General features: G+C 40.7%; 1 protein-coding gene across 1 annotated transcript in view; it reads left to right on the top strand.

Moving 5' to 3' along the window:
* The window catches only part of LOC126475258 (lariat debranching enzyme), an 89,153-nt gene extending 70,426 nt beyond the window's left edge, over nucleotides 1-18,727 (top strand). Inside the window, 3 exon segments of the mRNA XM_050102972.1 lie at nucleotides 10,723-11,095; nucleotides 12,367-12,613; nucleotides 18,325-18,727. Coding sequence (XP_049958929.1) covers nucleotides 10,723-11,095; nucleotides 12,367-12,613; nucleotides 18,325-18,440 — 736 coding nt within the window. The 3' untranslated portion in view covers nucleotides 18,441-18,727.
* The last annotated feature ends 2,758 nt before the right edge of the window (nucleotides 18,728-21,485 follow it).

Genomic DNA, 21,485 nt, shown 5'->3' with positions numbered 1-21,485 from the left:
TTAACCAACTAATGTACCATAATGAAACTTCCTGGCAGATTAAAACTGTGCAAGCTGTAGTTTCTGTGCAATTTAGAAAGTAGGAGGGAGATAATGACAGAAGCATTGCATGCAAAAGGCAAGGTTCCCAATTACAGGCTTGACCCAGCACAGTTTTTACCTTCCAGAAAGTTCCAAGCAATTAACAGTCTGCTGCAGGATGAGTGTGTGTGTGTGTGTGTGTGTGTGTGTGTGTGTGTGTGTGTGTGTGGCTTTTTTTAACAAAATACTGAGACTTGTTTAAATGTGGCTTTGGGTTGTGTCCTTATTTTACTAAACCATTCAAATCACTGGCATTTAATTAAGTCCACTGTGCTTCTCCATTGTGTAATATGAGCATCTTTGAAATCAAATTGAGAGCAGAGGTGCAAGGTAATCAATCCGGAACAGTAGTGTGAGCTGTGTAGAAGATAGAAAACAAAATATTTGGATGTGGTTTACTATCATGTTCTACAAAAATGACAGATAAATTAATTTGTTACCTTAAAAGTTAATGAAATCCCATTCATGTTACATAAAAAGTAAACACTATTAGTTGTATGTCAATCATATTATCTGCAATTTGTTTCACTTTATTGCAAATTTCATCCACAAAATATCTTACAAGATACTTCTTCCAGTGTATTTTACCACTTGGTCTATCAGCAAAACTGTATCTGTAAAAGAATCCAGTAAAATGGAAGTTAATAATAACCTCACAGCAAACACTCCAGTGAAAATAAAATAAAAAAAACCCTCTCAACAGCACATGAAATTCTTTTGGGCTGGGTAAGTAATGACTTGAGCAATACATTGTTGCTGGTGAAAGATGACTCCCTTTTAAATCAGATACTGACTGTGTGTAATCTGTTATGTTTCAGGAATCACATATGATGCAAATGTGGCCCTATTTTTATTGTTGGTGTTATATAATACGTTCTTTGTGGCATCTGAACACATTACTTCTTTCAGATTGCTGGGAGCAGGTTATCACCATCTCCAAATACTGGAGAAAGGATTCAGAGAATTATAGGAGATATGGAAAAGTCAATTGTATTGTGTTTTGGAATATGCTCAGCCACAAATGGTTTAGTTGGGCTTAAAACAGTTTTCCAGTGGCCATACAAGCAAACAGGTGTTGTTTGTTATATCAGCCATGGAGCCCTTGTAACTATGAGGGACAGAGGAATAAAAATTAACATTTTGTATTCTTTGGTGGATGATGGATTTACATTTTGGGAGGGATGGGAAGGCTTGTGAGGATTTTCCTCATAACAAATGGTTGTTATCAGCAAAACTGTATCTGTAAAAGAATCCAGTAAAATGGAAGTTAATAATAACCTCACAGCAAACAGTCCAGTGAAAATAAAATAAAAAAAACCCTCTCAACAGCACATGAAATTCTTTTGGGCTGGGTAAGTTGCTGATAACAAATGGTAGCCAAATCCCCATGATGCTATGGGAGGCTTGGAGAGAAATGGCATAGCTAATTCTATTGATGTCATCTGTTTACAAGCAATCACCCAAAGTAAAGTAACTAACACCTGGGACCATATCTGGCACACAATACACATCTGTGGCGACAACATAAGCATGGCACCCGAGGGAGAAGGGCCATTGTCAGTTGCCAGAGGTGAATGTTCCATCGACTGAAACAGAACGACAGTACAGTCAGGCAATTTGCAAACAAGAGCCTTAGAAGCTGTAGACAAATTGTTAATTACTGTAACACAAATGTTGAGCATACCAAAAACTCTGTACATAAAATGACTAAAAATAACCTCGGAAGAGGAACGCAAGAAACAACTTAACAAAACTGATGAGCACGTGTTGCATAACCATTGACACCTGATAGTGAAGAATAGAAAAACCACATAAGAGTCATTTCGCAATAATTTCCAAAAGCTCAGTGCAGGGTGTGTGAATATACTGAATTGCATTACTAAACTACTAGACAAAATGATCCTGCAAAAAACGAAACATGCTGTGTGACAGGGAGGGCTGGACGTAACCAGAACTTGCAGCTAAATTACCATGAAGGTGCAACTCATGGCCCAGAAAGCCCATGTGAGCAGCAGTAACACGATCCAAAGATCTACAAGGTGCTACTGTAGGTGCATAAGTTGCTAATGGCTGAAGACACCCAGGAGAGGCAGAGAGAGCTGAGCGGGGCACATACTGCAGCCGAAAACTCCTGGTGTGCTGGAGAAAGACAGGAACAACCGGTGGGTAGTGCAGGCAGTGAGGGGTGCAGTACTTCTACCACCACCAAGTCTCCAGAGTGCACGTACACATCAGGCACTGGGGTCAACAAGGACAAGGTAAGAGGAGAAGTGTCCATGGGAACCTGAGGAAGGGATGACAAATGGGATTGGTGGCTGCAGAATCGTGAGATTGGCAGTAGGGCTGGTGGTGATGGCAGGAGTGATCGCAGGGGCATCAGTGGCGCACCAGCAAGTTGCCCGTGGAGGCGGTAGCAGTGGGTAGGCCAGTGTCAAGAGGGCTGCAACAGGGCCAGTGTTAATGGTGTCCAGTACAAAAGCTGGGCCGAAACCATAGGGACTCCCGCCATAGAACTCTGTGAACGGGAAACGAGTGTTGCCAGGCATGACAATATTGCAAACAAACTGACTTGAGGTGGGCAATCTTGACAATTACAAAATACTTGGATGTTAAGCCTGAAACACTGTTCATGATAACGCTCACATGAACACTGGGTAAGATTGTCTTGTCAGTAGCCAAGGATGTGATGCACATACGGGTCGGTTGGAGGTAACTGTCACTGCAAAAATGGTCATCCAACTGTTCTACTAAAAGTCATAGTCTACGTCCTCCAGATGGGAGTCTTAAAAAACTGACAACATAAATGAAAGATTTCTGCATATGCTCTTGAAGTAAAGTGAACACTGCGCTACATACCTTGTAGGTTGCATGCTGTGAAGTGCATCTTCAGTTGCTGACAGTATATGGCCCAGTGCTCTTTCTGGCCATGAAACTCATTCTTCAATGGGTTGCTGAGTTGCAGCCACATTAGTAAGCATCTGAGGAAACTGAGCAATGTTTCTTTATAGTTGAAGTTACTGACACCAGAACAGTATAACAGTAACTGAGTGAGCTAAGTGATGCCCTGCAACAGCCCCTGGATTTTGAGTCAGAGAGAGCTCCATTTTTTGTACAGACATAAACAGCTTCTGAATTTGAAGCAGATGGCTTCAGTAATTGAACAGCCATTATAATTCAAAAGAGACTCGGTTCAATGCAATAACACACTGCAGTGAACTGGAAACTGAACTTTCACTGAATTATGAGGATGCACCAATTAACCTAAAACAACCATGGGAACATACTGCTCGAACTACGCAGAAAGAAAAAATGCCAAGAAAGTTATATCACAAACCTGCATCTACTAGGAAAACTGATTCACCATGTTCAATGAACACTTACCAAGTATCAATACAACGAAAATCGACACACGAGTTTAATATAGTTACTGAGTCCAACATAAGAACGGTTCACGTCTGGTGCCCGTTGGACACACTAGTAAAGCATTAAGTCATTGTGTGGTACATAACTGGTCAGATGATATGTTTCCTTCTGTATTTGATAAATGTTCATGTGGGGAGGATCTTTTGTGTAATAATTATGGTGCTATGGTGTACAGATTTTCAGTTCTTAAATCTTAGCATTAATATCTTTCTTTTCCTTTCTAGATGCCGTGAACAATTTGTCTATACTATTTTCTGTTTTATTACTTAATTCATCACTAGATGTTTTAAAGTCATCTTGTAAATTATTTTTTAATTATGTCTTTACAGTTTTCATCTAATTTAGTATTCAAAACTTTTAAATCATTCTGGGATGTTGGCATCCATGTTACTTGTCCCAATAGGCATTCAGTGATAAAAGACAATAACTTATAACTAGTCTAAAGCACATACTCACTGTTACAGTCTCAAATGTTCTATAGAAATACAAAAATTGCTCTTCATACCCGTGCCGCACACAACAGTACCGCGGTTTCCACAAAAGAAAGAAAACAATAATGACTTCGCTTACCAAACTGCATTGCTTTCATTGTTAAGACACCACTGCATTGCAGTGACAGCGTGCTAGGCAAGCTGTTGTGACACACGACAGTAATGGTCACTGGTTTTTGTAACCTTTTCGTTGGTAGACTAAAACACGACAGCACAGTGTACAATCACAAAAATGCTCAAATGCAATACAAGACTAGTAGCATAGCAACATCCAAATCTCGAGGGCTGCACAATAAGTAATAGTGCACAGCACGGCTTTGACTGAAGGCAGGGCACTCTTATTGGCCTAGATATAGACAATTGAAGACAGCAATGATGTTGGTGGCACTAGTTTTGAGGTGGGGCATACGACGGTGTTGTAGACTTGGGCTGTAGGTCAACATTGGAACCTCTGATGTATGTCCCCACATCAACTGATAGCAAGCCTTAGCTTAGTGCATCGAGTAATATCTGTAGTGTGCTGACGTGGCCATTTGCATGTGCGGCCAGTGCAGCCACGAGGCTGACAGCTTAAGATGGTAGTAACTGTGTGTTTACCACATGCGTGCCTTCGCTGAAGGGGTGTGTGTGGATGCTGGACGAGATGAGCTGGTGACAAAACAGCAGTCGGCTGCACTTATAGTCGGGGAAATATGGCCAATATAATGTTTATTTTAGATTTCTTCTCCTTTGTAAATCGAGTTACTAAATTTGCATTTGGTTCCACAAACAATTAATTCTTGTTATTTTTGTCAGTGTCAGTGCTAAAACAGCTTATGTATTGCCGCAAAGCTGGTTGTTGATCTTGTTGTTCAGTACAACCATGATCAGTCTCTAATTTATTTTTATTATTTTCTCGTTACATTTCTCTCCAACAGTGAAATGTGTAATGTCCCGTCATGGTCGACAAATGGAATGATTCCTGTTGTATCTGATGAGTGTTCAGAGGGGAGAGAACTTCATGTAATAATTACAATGCTGTGGTGTACAGATTTGGAATTATTGACTTGTTTATTTGGAGTATGTTCCAGTATCTGGATCTTCTTTCTGTGGACTTCGTCTCCTATGCAGTGTGGTTTGCGCTGGAGATGAAATTTGTATTTATTTAGATTCAACAAGCTACCAAACAATTGAAGTCTCTTTTTGAAGACTTGTATCTTTTCTTCCAACTTATACAGCTCTAGAGACTCCCATACACTATTTTCTGTAGATTACCTTTGACTGTTAGATTGAGTGTTAACAGAATTATTGAAAACTCTATGTCCACACTCCTGCAGATTATTTCACGGACTCCAGCGGAATTCACTCTTCTTTTTTTTCTTGTGACGTAGGCACATGCTGCATGGAATAAGTGCCAAATCAGCAGGTGTAGGAAAGCTTGACCAAATTGCAAAGCCACCCTCTTCTTATAGAAACACTGCTTCCACCGCATTTTTTAACATGCACAAGCACAGTATGTGTCTCCAGAGGTCCTTAAAACTGCTAATAAAAATTAACTGCGTGTCTGGCGAGTATCATTTGTTTATACTGTTAACATAGAAGTGATATGTTACACCTCACACAGTATCCCATTATGTCAAACTATAACACACGCAGATATCTAGTTGTTTGAAACTCCTCACAAATAATTTAGAAGAAACAAACCAATACCCCTGTTAGAATCAGCTTGTTGCCATTTCTCTGTTGGTTGCTGAGTGATACAACAGGCCAGAATCAAAATACACACATAGCAATAACAACTCTTCATTTATTAACTATGAGCAAAACTCAATACAGGTTTAGAGAACAAATGTCTAAACTGCTTGATACAGCTGAAATGTCAGTTCTTGATGGTGTCTAGAGGGTGCTCACTTTGAGAAGTCCACGAATGTCACAGTAGACAAGGAGCAGGGACATGCCATGGAGGAATAGTGGCATGGTCCCATGGGGGCATTTAGCTCATCAGCGGTCATCGAAAGAGAAGCAAGGTGCTGTAGTGACCCAACCTATGAGCTCACAGCCTCGTCAACACGCAAGTCTTCTGAAGCAGTGGACGACACAGTCCCACGAGGCTGTGAGCTCATAGGCAGTCAAAATGCAACTCCAGTTAAGCGATGCCTGAGGAGTGGCTGATGGAAGTCCAGCATCGTACGGTGAGGACAAGACGACAGCAACTAATGGGCAGCAGAAAAAGCAGCAATGGCAGGCATTGAGTCAGCAGCATAGACTTGAGGGCGGCTGACACAAGTCCAGAGCCTGGAGTGTAACTGTAGGCCAAGTGGATGGGCAGTGATCTAAATAACTGACAGTGGGGAATACTATTGCTGCGTCACATGAACGTCTGACTGAGCAGAAGCAAATTGATACTTGTGACTGCAGCACTGTAAGTGTTGGAGCCGTGTATGTGGGGGTGCAGCCCTGCACTCGCCTCACAATATTTATGGTGTTTCGAATAGTAATGTTCTCTTTTTACAATCAGAAAAGTAGAAAATTATGAGGTGCATTGGGTTCACCAGTGAGTGAGGTCAGCTTGAGAATTAGAACCAGTGAAGTGGAAATAATTAAATGCAAGATTAAACAGGATAAAAAAGTAACTTTAGTATAAAAAATATAAATTTAATAGCAGTGAACAAGTCTTGCCACACAGCTAAACGTGCAAAATGTGAAAATTTAATTGAATATTAATGAAAGCAGGCTTTCTTCAAAAAGCAACAATTATATTCAGGAAGACGACAGCAAGAAGAAGACTGCAAACATTTCCACTCTTATAGTGTATTGGACAATCCAAAGTAAATGGGTTCATAATACATGGATTGGAGGGTAATGGGGGATGGCGATCTGTTGCAATTTTATTACTTAGTGACAGAGAAGTTAGTGTGGCATATTATAATACTTGTGGAAGCTAACCAAATGATAAGAATTACGACATTGGGTTTTTATGGGTAGGGTTTGTCGTACCTTGAAATTGCAGTACATACAATCTATAACAGTACCACATTGATGGATGTGCGAAAGACGTGGCAATGAAACCCAGTTGAATTACCAGCCTTAGAGTGGCCTAATAATAGTGATGCAAGCTTAAGATACAAGCTACCTCATCTGCGTATCAATTATGAATCCCATAGAATTTCTTCTGGAATAACTGTATAGCCCTAGAGCATTAGAGAGATGTGCTTCTATAGGTCAGTTGTGTTTGCAGTACTGTAGATCGAATGCACACATCTATTTGCATAGGGTATTTTAGACAGCAATCCAACAATATGTCTAATTACATTGGGTTAGATTGTCTTTTCTGGTAGGTCTCATTTAATTTTAGGCCACAATGATCACCTAGTACATGTATTGCACCCCGGCAAGAAAAGTGACCCAAGTTGAAAAATGGAAAATACGTGTGAATGCCCCAACATGCACAAAAAATATCATGGAATTTACTGCCAACGATACGAACTTGAAATTTAAAGGGAGCTTTTACTATTTCATTATAAGTTTTATAGGAATAGTCCTCTAAGTCAAGTTTTCTTAAGTGTCGTATTTTTCTGAGTTGTGACACTGTTCTTGCCGAGGTGCAAAATGAGGTAGGGTAGTGAACCTGTCCCGTATTTTACTAGACAATTTCTTGGCATTATGTCTTGTGGTAATATCAGTATCGTGAACAGTGTGTCCTGAGTTTCGAATAGCATATACATTGCTGGCCATTAAAATTGCAACACTACAAAGGTAGCATGCAACAAACTTCAAATTGTGTGAAGTAAACTACATATTTAGTTACACTGATCAACCTTGAACATTATGACACTGAGCTGCTATTGATACAAACCTTTCTAGGGGGCTAGCAGCGTCAGCTGTTGAGAATGACTGGTAGTCACACACATGTACGGTGGATGTAGTATCAGTGAGAATGTTGTCCATGTCTAGAATGGGGAAGGTGCGATCTGTCTGAGTTTTACCGAGGGCAGATTGTGATGGTCTGGAGGATCAGCATGAGCATTTCGGAAACTGTATAACTGATAGGGTTTTCAAAGAGTGCTGTGATTAATGTCTTCAACACGTGGTGAAACCACGTTCAGACGTCATGGGGTTGGGCGGCCATCTCTAGTTACTGCTGTCAGGCATTGTAGGCTGGGCAGACTGGTAGAACAGGACAGGTGACGGGCTTTGGTGGAACTAACATCAGATTTTAATGCGAGGCAGAGTACAAGTGTGTCTAATGATGGGCCTCCTCAGCCAATGAGCCGTGCATATGTCAATGTTAACATCATGACATCAGCAACTACAACTAAAATGGGCAGGTGACTGTTGGCACAGTGGCAGAGTGTTGCATGGTCTGATAAATCCTGATACCTTCTTCCTCACGGTAATGGGAGGGTGCAAATCTGTCATCTGCCAAGGGAACAGCTCCCTTCCACCTGTACTATGGGATGGAGATGAGCAGATTGCACCTCCATTATGCTCTGGGCGACATTCACAAGGGCATCTGTGAGTCAGTGGAGCTTGTGGGAGGCACCATGATGGGCAAGAAGTATTGTACACTGGTTGCAGACCACATACACAGCTTTATGATAATTGTTTCCCACTGACAGTGGTATTTTTCATCAAGATAACATGCCATGTCATAAGGCCAGGAGTGTGATGGAGTGGTTCGAGGAATACGTGGTGAGTCCCGATTGATGAGCTGCCTCCCCCCCTCCCAACTCAACAGATCTCAACCACATCAAACAAATCCGGAATGTGATTGAACAAGTCGCCACAGCTCATCGCTCCCCTCCCCGGAATTTATGAGAATTAGGTGATTTGTTTGTGCAGATCTGGTGCCAGCTCCCTCCAGTGGCATACCAAGGCCTCATTGTTTCCATGCAATGTGCTGCTGCTGTTATCTATGTCAAAGGTAGACATACGGGCTATTGTGTATGTGGTCATAATGTTCTGGCTGATTAGTGTATATACAAATAATTAACGTTTAAGCACAACTGCACAGAATAAGTGAAAGTAATACCATTTACATTCTGTGTACACTATAGGTTTCGTATTTGGAAGTTGCTTTTTTGTGACATGATGATAATAGGCATCGTGTAACAAGGCGAAACAAATACCTGCATATGCTGGAAATGGGAACATGACTGTTGTTTATCATTCTGTGATATTAGGAAGGTTGCATGCATTGTCACATAGGATCTCAATGCTCCCATGCAACAAGTGCCTGGGAGGACAGACTTATTGTTCACTCAGTCATGCAGGATCATGCAGCTACATCATGTTCCTTGATTCAGGAAATGGGCATGTTTCTTAGCAAGACAAGTATCTACACTGACAGTGCTGTGATGTCTGGAACGCCACAGACTTTCAGCCCACAGACCATTGTTGTGGCTTTGCAAAAGAGTGAGGCTGACCAACAGTAATAGATAACACTGGTCACAGAAATGGCACCAGATCATCTTTTCAGATGAATTCCAGTTTTGCATACAATATCAACATGACTGTATCCATGTGTAGAGTCCATGTGGAGAATGAATGTTACCAGATTGCTTTTGTCATCACCTCCTAGAGGTCCAGCACCTAGTTTGAGGGTATTGGGTGCCATTGGCTACATAACGTGCTCTCCTTGGGTTCACGTAGGTGGTAGTTTGGACAGCAGATATTACATTTTAAGGCTAGTAGCTGTGCTCTGTCTTTGAGCCCTCCTCTGATGTTATCTGTCAACAAGATAAGGCAAGACCATATGTTGCACATGCTGTCCTGACTTGCCTCAGCACAGTGTGTGTTTGACTATTGCCTTGACCAGAATGTTCAGATCTCTTAATCAGTGAGAACACCTGGTCATGGTTGGTGAGAGATTGGCACATCATGACTCACTAACCACTACAGTTGATGAACTTCTGAGTTGAAGCAGCATGGAGTGAATTACCCTTATCTGTCCCCCAAGCTCAGTTCAATTTCATGCCCAATCGGGTTACAACTGTTGTTGCTACCATAGGTGACAGCACTGTGTACCAATTTTCACGTCCTCTACACCCCGAAATTACCTACAAATTTAATCAAGTAGTCTTCCCACTGTACTACAGTAAGTAAAATTTTGTTATTTGTTGTCTTTCCTGTTGCCATTTTAAGGGCTGGCAGTGTATTCTGCAGTTTTGCCTAAGTAGCAGGTATAGTGGAAAATTATGCCCTTCATCCTGTTCAGTCCCTGGGTGGTATTCCAACAGAACACTTTTCGTCTCCAAGGTCAAGAATAAGAAGCTGCTCTCAGCAAGACAGATACCATAGCTTTGTTAATAAATTGTGCTACTTATCAGTCAGTGAACAGTGAAATCCCAAACACATTCTGTGATTCATTGTTCCGTGATTTTGATGTTACATTCAAATAGCAGCCACTATGGTTGAACTTGGATGTGGATGAAATCTGCATAGGAACCCATTCGACAGAGTGTATTAATCTTGAATCCTTCTTGTTCCCGTTCCATTGTGTAGAGAGGTTCTCATCACATTACGTTATTATTTCATCATGCACTGACTTGGAGTCATCCTCACTTGCAAAAATATTGTAATACAGCCCATACATTTATTTCTAGTTTGCTGGCAGAGTAAATTTAACTAATTTTAAATTTATCTAATTTCTCAGGATTCATTCTTGTTGCTGCAATTGTCAGTGATTTATCTTATCTTAGTCTGTTAGTGGTACATCGACTAAACCGTAATTGCAATGTTTCTTTAGGTGGACTTTTGCTCCCACTACTGAAGAAAAGGTTATGATTCAAAGAAAATTTGACGGTAATCTTCGTATCCCATCAAACTTTTGCCGTACAGTAATTCCATTTGATGGCAATACATTGTCAACATCTAACAATAGTCAGCAACCATGTGCACGTGTAAACCCACAGACAACAGAGTTCTGTGAAAAAGTGGGAATAGATGATCCATTGGCTATATTGTTGATGGCTAGTGATGGTGTGTTATGTGGAACAGATTTATACAGTCCAAATAACAGCCAGCATTCTATTTCTTCACTACCAAGTTTCTTAACACCTGAGAAGCCAGGCGATCTCACACAGGTGTCATTATCACCAGGCAGTGAAGACCTTACACAGGTAAGAGAATTTTAAAATTTAATTTGATACAGTATATATATATATATATATATATATATATATATATATATATATATATATATATATTTTTTGTGTGTGTAAGCAAGCTAATAGAATTTGAAGTGGTGGTGGTGGTGTGTTGTTCCCTTTTTCTTCTTTCATTGTAATGTGTCTGCAGTTGGCAGTTTTTCTCACCCATGTAAACTATTTTGAGCTCTTCACAAGGAAGATCAAAAATGAAAGTGCTGAACAAAAGCATTTATAACCAAGCATGTTTTGCAAGATCAAAAGGAAAAGAATGAAAGGTTGAAGTAAGGGAACACAAAGTAAATTGGGTATCGCACTTTGAAGAATTCATTATATGTATTTTTTATCCACTTCTAAAAAACATTTTAAATTTTTATCCTCTTCTAAAACTCTTGAACACCTAAGGGAAGGAAGCGGATTTTTTCAAAGTACGAGCTTTTCTCTGTATTGACAGAATCTTTGTTTGCTACTATTTGGGCTTTTATCTGTATTGACAGAATCTTTGCTGCTATTTCAGCTTTTAGAAGAGCAAGGCATGACTTTCTTGCTCATACCAGTTAGTTGTTAATGTAGCTCAAAGAATAATTTTTTTAGTAGAGGCTTGTTTTTCGTAATGTATTCTTTGATGCCTTCCACATCCATGTGAACATTCTCTTTCCTTTTGGAATTTGTGGAGCATCTGAAAATTTTGTTTCCAGGGCATGAGAAAAATAGACTTTCTGTGAAAGTAAAGAGAATAACTCGATCTTTGTGCATGCATTTTGTGTAAACCTTGATTTTCAAATAATTGAGGAAATCAAGATAACAGGTCACTGCATAAAGCTGAGTCATCAATGAGCATGTAAACAGGACTGAGAACTTTGGCCCCTCTCTCTCTCTCTCTCTCTCTCTCTCTCTCTCCCCCTCTCCCTCTCCCTCTCTCTCTCTCTCTCTCTCTCCCCCTCTCCCTCTCTCTCTCTCTCTCTCTCTCTCTCTCTCTCTCTCTCTCTCTCTCACACACACACACACACACACACACACACACACACAACCACAAACCTACATTTTGCTGATGAGTTGTGACATTTTTTCCTTAAAATTAATTATATTCCACCAAAGACTTGCAATACCACATTTATAGCCCTTGATGTAGCCTCTTTTTATCTTTAAATGGTAATTTTTGGGATTTCCATATTAGTTTCTGAAAGAACTACTATTTATGTTTACTGTATTTTTGTACTTATAGTTCTTTTTTCAATTTGCAGGATACTTTGTCACCAAGACCTGCTCGCTTGAGTCTGGTGTTGCCGAGTCCCCGGCACAGTGACGCTAACGAAATAATGGCAGATGCAGATGCAGAAACTGTGCAAAACAATGGGAGTTGTTCTGCACATCCTGTAGTGAAACGTGCCAGTTTAATTCTTCCCAGTCCTCTTAGCAGTGATGCAGAAGAGAAAAACGGTGAGAACTGTGGGAAGAGTCCAGAGGCTGACCGTGACAGTTTGTCTAAAGGTATGACCTTTAACTGCAGGTACCGAACTCATAAACAACAGAAAAATTCTGTATTAAACCCATACAGTAAGAATGAGTAAAGATATTCACCATTTGTGTTGGCACCTACTGATCAATGTGGCAACTATAATGTCTGTTGTTATTTTGGAATTATGAATGCAGTATTTATAGTTGTTGTTGTTGTTGTTGTTGTGGTCTTCAGTCCTGAGACTGGTTTGATGCAGCTCTCCATGCTACTCTATCCTGTGCAAGCTTTTTCATCTCCCAGTACCTACTGCAACCTACATCCTTCTGAATCTGCTTAGTGTATTCATCTCTTGGTCTCCCTCTACGATTTTTACCCTCCACGCTGCCCTCCAATACTAAATTGGTGATCCCTTGATGCCTCAGAACATGCCCTACCAACCGATCCCTTCTTCTGGTCAAGTTGTGCCACAAACTTCTCTTCTCCCCAATCCTATTCAATACTTCCTCATTAGTTACATGATCTACCCATCTAATCTTCAGCATTCTTCTGTAGCACCACATTTCGAAAGCTTCTATTCTCTTCTTGTCTAAACTATTTATCGTCCATGTTTCACTTCCATACATGGCTACACTCCATACGAATACTTTCAGAAATGACTTCCTGACACTTAAATCAATACTGGATGTTAACAAATTTCTCTTCTTCAGAAACGCTTTCCTTGCCATTGCCAGTCTACATTTTATATCCTCTCTACTTCGACCATCATCAGTTATTTTGCTCCCCAAATAGCAAAACTCCTTTACTACTTTAAGTGCCTCATTTCCTAATCTAATTCCCTCAGCATCACCCGACTTAATTAGACTACATTCCATTATCCTTGTTTTGCTTTTGTTGATGTTCATCTTATATCCTCCTTTCAAGACACTGTCCATTCCATTCAACTGCTCTTCCAAGTCCTTTGCTGTCTCTGACAGAATTACAATGTCATCGGCGAACCTCAAAGTTTTTATTTCTTCTCCATGAATTTTAATACCTACTCCGAATTTTTCTTTTGTTTCCTTTACTGCTTGCTCAATATACAGATTGAACAACATCGGGGAGAGGCTACAACCCTGTCTTACTCCCTTCCCAACCACTGCTTCCCTTTCATGTCCCTCGACTCTTATAACTGCCATCTGGTTTCTGTACAAATTGTAAATAGCCTTTCGCTCCCTGTATTTTACCCCTGCCACCTTTAGAATTTGAAAGAGAGTATTCCAGTCAACATTGTCAAAAGCTTTCTCTAAGTCTACAAATGCTAGAAACGTAGGTTTGCCTTTCCTTAATCTTTCTTCTAAGATAAGTCGTAAGGTCAGTATTGCCTCACGTGTTCCAGTGTTTCTACGGAATCCAAACTGATCTTCCCCGAGGTTGGCTTCTACTAGTTTTTCCATTCGTCTGTAAAGAATTCGTGTTAGTATTTTGCAGCTGTGACTTATTAAGCTGATAGTTCGGTAATTTTCACATCTGTCAACACCTGCTTTCTTTGGGATTGGAATTATTATATTCTTCTTGAAGTCTGAGGGTATTTCGCCTGTTTCATACATCTTGCTCACCAGATGGTAGAGTTTTGTCAGGACTGGCTCTCCCACGGCCGTCAGTATTTCCAATGGAATATTGTCTACTCCGGGGGCCTTGTTTCGACTCAGATCCTTCAGTGCTCTGTCAAACTCTTCACGCAGTATCGTATCTCCCATTTCATCTTCATCTACATCCTCTTCCATTTCCATAATATTGTCCTCAAGTACATCGCCCTTGTATAGACCCTCTATATACTCCTTCCACCTTTCTGCTTTCCCTTCTTTGCTTAGCACTGGGTTTCCATCTGAGCTCTTGATATTCATACAAGTCGTTCTCTTATCTCCAAAGGTCTCTTTAATTTTCCTGTAGGCGGTATCTATCTTACCCCTAGTGAGATAGGCCTCTACATCCTTACATTTGTCCTCTAGCCATCCCTGCTTAGCCATTTTGCACTTCCTGTCGATCTCATTTTTGAGACGTTTGTATTCCTTTTTGCCTGTTTCACTTACTGCATTTTTATATTTTCTCCTTTCATCAATTAAATTCAATATTTCTTCTGTTACCCAAGGATTTCTACTAGCCCTCGTCTTTTTACCTACTTGATCCTCTGCTGCCTTCACTACTTCATCCCTCAAAGCTACCCATTCTTCTTCTACTGTATTTATTTCCCCCATTCCTGTCAATTGCTCCTTTATGCTCTCCCTGAATCTCTGTACAACCTCTGGTTCTTTTAGTTTATCCAGGTCCCATCTCCTTAAATTCCCACCTTTTTGCAGTTTCTTCAGTTTTAATCTACAGGTCATAACCAATAGATTGTGGTCAGAGTCCACATCTGCCCCTGGAAATGTCTTAACAATTTAAAACCTGGTTCCTAAATCTCTGTCTTACCATTATATAATCTATCTGATACCTTTTAGTATCTCCAGGGTTCTTCCATGTATACAACCTTCTTTCATGATTCTTAAACCAAGTGTTAGTTATGATTATGTTGTGCTCTGTGCAAAATTCTACCAGGCGGCTTCCTCTTTCATTTCTGTCCCCCAATCCATATTCACCTACTATGTTTCCTTCTCTCCCTTTTCCTACACTCGAATTCCAGTCACCCATGACTATTAAATTTTCGTCTCCCTTCACAATCTGAATAATTTCTTTTATTTCATCATACATTTCTTCAATTTCTTCGTCATCTGCAGAGCTAGTTGGCATATAAACTTGTACTACTGTAGTAGGTGTGGGCTTCGTATCTATCTTGGCCACAATAATGCGTTCACTATGCTGTTTGTAGTAGCTTACCCGCATTCCTATTTTCCTATTCATTATTAAACCTACTCCTGCATTCCCCCTATTTGATTTTGTGTTTATAACCCTGTAGTCACCTGACCAGAAGTCTTGTTCCTCCTGCCACCGAACTTCACTAATTCCCACTATATCTAACTTCAACCTATCCATTTCCCTTTTTAAATTTTCTAACCTACCTGCCCGATTAAGGGATCTGACATTCCACGCTCCGATCCGTAGAACACCAGTTTTCTTTCTCCTGATAACGACATCCTCTTGAGTAGTCCCCGCCCGGAGATCCGAATGGGGGACTATTTTACCTCCGGAATATTTTACCCAAGAGGACGCCATCATCATGTAATCATACAGTAAAGCTGCATGCCCTCGGGAAAAATTACGGCTGTAGTTTCCCCTTGCTTTCAGCCGTTCGCGGTACCAGCACAGCAAGGCCGTTTTGGTTATTGTTACAAGGCCAGATCAGTCAATCATCCAGACTGTTGCCCTTGCAACTACTGAAAAGACTGCTGCCCCTCTTCAGGAACCACACGTTTGTCTGGCCTCTCAACAGATACCCCTCCGTTGTGGTTGCACCTACGGTACGGCTATCTGTATCGCTGAGGCACGCAAGCCTCCCCACCAACGGCAAGGTCCATGGTTCATGGGGGGGTATTTATAGTTAGGAGATGTTTATTGATAATTATATTCCCCAAACCTAGATGTCAGTGTGTCTCTCTCTATTTCTCTCGATTTTTTGTTATCATCGTTGTGGCTACCTGATGAGATAACATAAGTATTCTACACTTAATGGTTAAGAACATTAGTGGCTGCAAGATTGATAGTAACCAGCAAACTAGTTTCTTCGTGATTTCTTTTATATTTGTAAATGGATACTTTGTTCTGAGCACCTGATATAGAAACATGCCAATTATTTTATCCGTAATTTATAGCTAGAATACTTCAACTATTGGATACTGTGATTTGCCGATGGCACAGACGCGTGATGAGATGCACCACTACATCACCAGGAACATTGTAACTTCATATTGCTCTGCCCCCCCAACCCCCTTTCATTTTCTGGGGCTGTTGCTCATTTGTTGAATTATGACATTTGTGATCAGCTGTTATGGACTGGGCAGATTTTGTAGCCATATTGGATTCATTATGAACCTTGATTATGATAATTTGATCATATTTCACAGATGATGTGTATTGGAGTACTTGCATTAAAAATCATCAGAATGTTGCAGAAAACACAATGGGCATAATTAGTCACTTAAAACAGTTTTTAAGTAATGAAATTTCAGGATCTGTAGATAGTTTTTGATATAAAAGTTACATATCCATTCTCAGAAGGAAGCAAGTGACAGTAAGAACTAAAGTATCCATGGGTATGAATCTACCTATAGCCTTATTGAGCATTCAAAAACCAAAAAACTACTATCTTAAAGAGTTCAGAAAATCTCAATATCAGTTGTCTCTATTTGACTAAACTTTGTCCGGGAGAGCGATGTACTGACCACATGCCCCTCCATATCTGCATCCGGTGACACTGTGGGCTGAGGATGAGATGGCGGTCAGTCAGTACCTCTGGGTCCGCCAGGTCCTGTGGATTGAGTTTACATTTGTCGTTGGAATGTCACCTGCAGGAATGTCTTACCTGTCACAGTACCCCCCCCCCCCCCCCCCCCCCCCCCCCCCCAGTTACTCATATATGAATCAAGTTTGGTTGCAATTATTCCAAGTTTACATTGGAAAACAGGCCTCTGTATAACTATCAACTGCATATTTAAGAGTCTTTAAGAGGAAATTCTTTAAAATGCAGTTAACCTCACTACAAGACTCTTCGTCATATCATTGTTTCAGAGGGATCTTCTGAGGGCAGCACTGTTAATGTTTTCTCTGGCATCTTGAGTTAGAACAATAAGCACCCTTAAGATGCCTGTAGAATCACTTGATACAGCATGGAGAATAAGTGTTGGGTAATTCTGTAACGTATGTGTCGATGTATTAGTTGAAATGCATTGTTTAAGTACATTGTAACAACTTGTGATAGCAAGTACATAATTTGTTTGTCAGATTTAAAGTTGAAGTCTTAAAAAGATAATAATAAAGTAGCAGTTGGTGCTTCTTTCTGTCTCCAGACATGGAAGAGTGAAAAAAAGCTGAAATGAGGCTACTCTTTTGCTAAGTGTTTTCCTATACAGAGTGCCCATTGGATAGTAATGCAACACTCCTTACAGAAAAAAGAACAGTATTTAGCCTTATATATCTGTAGAAGCATCTAGCATTCCCAAAGAGCAGGAAAATTAAATTTATATTCACAGAATTGTTTGGCTTGACCTGAGGTCTGGTGTGCTCTGTGAGCTTTGTGCAAAATGAGTGACGTGGGGCACGACAGTTGATACCCGTCTTGGTATTTCAGCAGTTCTACATTATCTTAAGTTGTGGGTAAGTGTTTTTATACATATATAATCAGAATGGGTTAGCCAGCTTGATTATTGCCATAATTTTAATGCTGGTAAAATGAACACAGGACCTTCAGAAGCATAAAAGGACATAAATAGTAGTGTTGACATTAAATACCTCCTGTTACACAGTTACAGTTTATTTTGTGATGTACTTAGAGGAATAGATCCAAAGTTTACGTTTTGACTGTTAAGTTTGTATTCTTTATACGTGTGCAGTGACCTGTTCATATAATTTGAACAGTTTTACATTGTAATACACTTATGACTCTTTGAGCGACATATCATTCAAAATATGTAGGTGTGATATTTATGTCTCCTATTGTCCAGATGACTCATTTTGATGGAGATGAAATCGATCCTATTTTGAATGTTGTAATTTTGAGTACACGAGAAGTGACAAATGCTTGAAAGGGTCAATATTTTTGTTTCTTTTTCAGATATCCTGCATGAAGAAAGCACTGCAGATGAGGGCACAGAGAAATCACCTCAACAAGTGAAAAAGTTCAAACGCCGAAATGAAGCTTTTTATGTTAGTAATGTGGATGATGAATAATAGTGTACACTTAGAATAATCTGTTTTATATATGACATGAAAGTACAAAAGAAATTGTGGTTTTAAAAAGATTTTTGTAGTATCCTAAAAATATTTTATTGTACTTCTTTTTATCTTCAGTCATGCTATAGCTAATACGTCATTTAATGTGTACTGAATGAAAAGCATGTTTTGAATTAAGGGGAAGCACTGATCTCCGAAATGACCATGATCATTATACTTGTGTCATTATATTTGTAGTTTTTTTGTGCAAATGGGGAATTTGCAATTGAAACATTTAAAACAAATTACTTGTTTTTTAATTGTTTTAAGACTTTTGTTTACTTTTCTGCACTGTAGTTGATGAAACTTTCTCCAGTACTGTAAGTATACTTGGAGTTTAAAAAATTGTAATTAATTGATAGAAGCTGAATGATTCATTCAGTATTCCTTGAATTTTTTATTGCTGCCAGCTGTACCTACCAAACTCTGTCTTGAGTGCATCTAACATGACAATACACAAATCGATTTCAGAACTGTTGCATTAACATTTTGGTGATTGTTAATTTTGAATGTCACTTACAATGTTGTCGATGCCAGTCTGCAAATCACATTGTTATCTGTTATACGTGGCGACAAGGCAAACCTTGGAGGATGGCGGAGAAGTACAAAATGAGCATCATAAAGAATATAGGTCCAGAAGCTCCACAAGTTTAAGTTAAAATGGTTGTCAAAAGTTGGTAGAATGTAACATCAGTTCGAGAGCGGGCAACCTTGTTAGCACGCAGAGGCATGTGGAAGTTTGGCAGCAGTTTGACTACTTTTTCACTCAGCACCTTTGCCAGACTGCAGTCATCTCATTACCATATGTCACTAACAATATGTGCCTACAGATGACAAGGCTGTCAGTTGAAAGCTGGTGTTGGTGGGAAGAATCTAGAGGATACAGGCTGTGAAGCAGTCATTGAAATGAAGGTAGCGGTGTGCTCAGCAACAGAGTGGTCCAGTTGTTTTCTGGCCACAGGTTGTCTGTGGCCATTCATGTGGAAAGACAACTTGTTGGTTGTCGTGCTCACATAGAATGCAGCACAGTGGTTGCAGCTTCATTTGTAGATCATACGACTGGTTTTACAGGTAGTGCTACCTCTGATGGGATAGGTGATGTTTGTGACGGGACTAGAGTAGGTGGGATTGGAGGATGTATGGGACAGGTCTTGCATCTTGGTCTATTACAGGGGTTTGAGCCATGAGATAAGGTATTGGGAGCAGGGGTTGTGTAGGGATGGACTAGCATGTTATGTAGGTTCAGTGGGCAGTGGAATACTACAGTGGGAGGGGTGGGAAGGATAGTGGGCAGGACATTACAGGGCACAGTGAGAGGTAATTGAAACCCTGGTGGAGAATGTAATGCAGTTGCTCCAGTACTGGGTGGCACTGAGTCAAGAGGGGAATCATCCTCTGTGGCTGAATGGTGGGGCTTTGGGAGGTGTTGGGTGATGGGAAAGATAAGGCATGGGAGATGCCTTTTTGTACAAGGTTGGAAAGGTAATTACAGTTTTGTAAAGGCCTCAGTAAGACCCTCTGTGTATTTCAAGAGGGATCGCTCGTCACTACAGATGCGATGGCCATGGATGGATAGGCTGTATGGAAGGGACTTCTTAGTAAGGAAAGGGTGGCAGCTGTTGAAGTGGAGCTGTTGCTGGTGGTTGGTGGGCTTGATATGGACAGAGGTACTGATATAGGTGGAGATCAACACTGAGGAAGATGGCTTAATGTGTTTAGCAGGACCAGGTGAAGCGAATGGGGGAGGGTGTCGAGGTTCTGGAGGAATGTGGGTAGGGTGTCCTCACCCTTGATCCAGACCATGAAGATGTCATCATTGAATCTGAACCAGGTAAGGGGTTTGGGATTCTAGGTGTTTAGGAAGGATTCCTCTAGATGGCCAATGAATAGGTTGGCACAAGATGGTACCATACAGGTGCCCATAGCCATACTCCGGATTTGTTTGTAGCTAATGTCTTCAAAGGAGAAGTAATTGTGGATGATGATATAGTTGGCCATAGCGACTAGGAAGGAGGTTGTTGGTTCAGAATCCGCCGGGCGTTGGGAAAGGTAGGGTTCAATAGTGGTAAGGCCGTGGGCATTAGGGATGTTAGTGTAAAGAGAGGTGGCATGATGAGCAGAGCTTTGTGTGTTAAAGGGATAGGAACTGTGAAGAGTCAGTGGAGGAAATGGTTGATACCTTTTATGTTGGAGAGTAGGTTGTGGATAATAGGCTGAAGGTGTTGGTCTATGAGAGCAGAGATTCTGTCAGTGGGGAGCACAGTAAACCTGCCACAATGAGTGTCCTGGGTGATTGTGTTTATGGACTTTAGGAAGCATGTAGAAGGTAGGAGTGCAGGGAACGGTAGGGGGTGAAGAGAGAGAGATGGACTTAAGGAAGAGGTTCTGTGATACACCTTAGTATTTGAGGAGAGACTAGAGATCCTGCTGGATTTCTGGAATGGGGTCACTGTGGCAGGGTTTGTAGGTGGTCCAATCTGATAGCTGGCTCGAGTCCTGCCGGGTAATCCTTGCAGTTCAAAAACACAGTGATGGAACCTTTATCAGCAGGTCAGATTATAAAGTCGGGGTCAGTTTTTAGGTGGTGGACTGTGGATCTTTCTGCAGATGTAATGTTGGTTTGCATGTTGAGGGAGTTGGGAAATTGTGGAGAGACACGGTTCGAGGTTAAGGAATTCTGGAAAGTTGCCAGGGAATGATTTGGGGCAGTGGTGGTGGATGGAGGAGTGAACTGAGTTGAACTGAGTCAGGCAGGGTTCAATATTGGTCTTTGGTTGAGTCTGGTTGGTAGGGTTGGTGGTGAAAAAGTGTTACCACTGAAGGAATGAGGAAAAGGAGAGAAGGTCTTTAATGAGTCCTGCATGACTGACTTTGGGGGTGAGGCAAAAGGTGAGGCCACCCCAAAGGGCCCTATCTGCTAAGGTACTTTACCATGGTGTCAGAAAAAGGTATTTGACATTTCCTACATTATGACTTTGCCACAGTTTCACCATCGCAGAAAAT

Source organism: Schistocerca serialis, chromosome 4 (genome assembly GCF_023864345.2).
Source record: "Schistocerca serialis cubense isolate TAMUIC-IGC-003099 chromosome 4, iqSchSeri2.2, whole genome shotgun sequence".
In the NCBI taxonomy this organism is placed as follows: domain Eukaryota; kingdom Metazoa; phylum Arthropoda; class Insecta; order Orthoptera; family Acrididae; genus Schistocerca; species Schistocerca serialis.
This window is presented reverse-complemented; position numbering and strand designations above follow the sequence as displayed.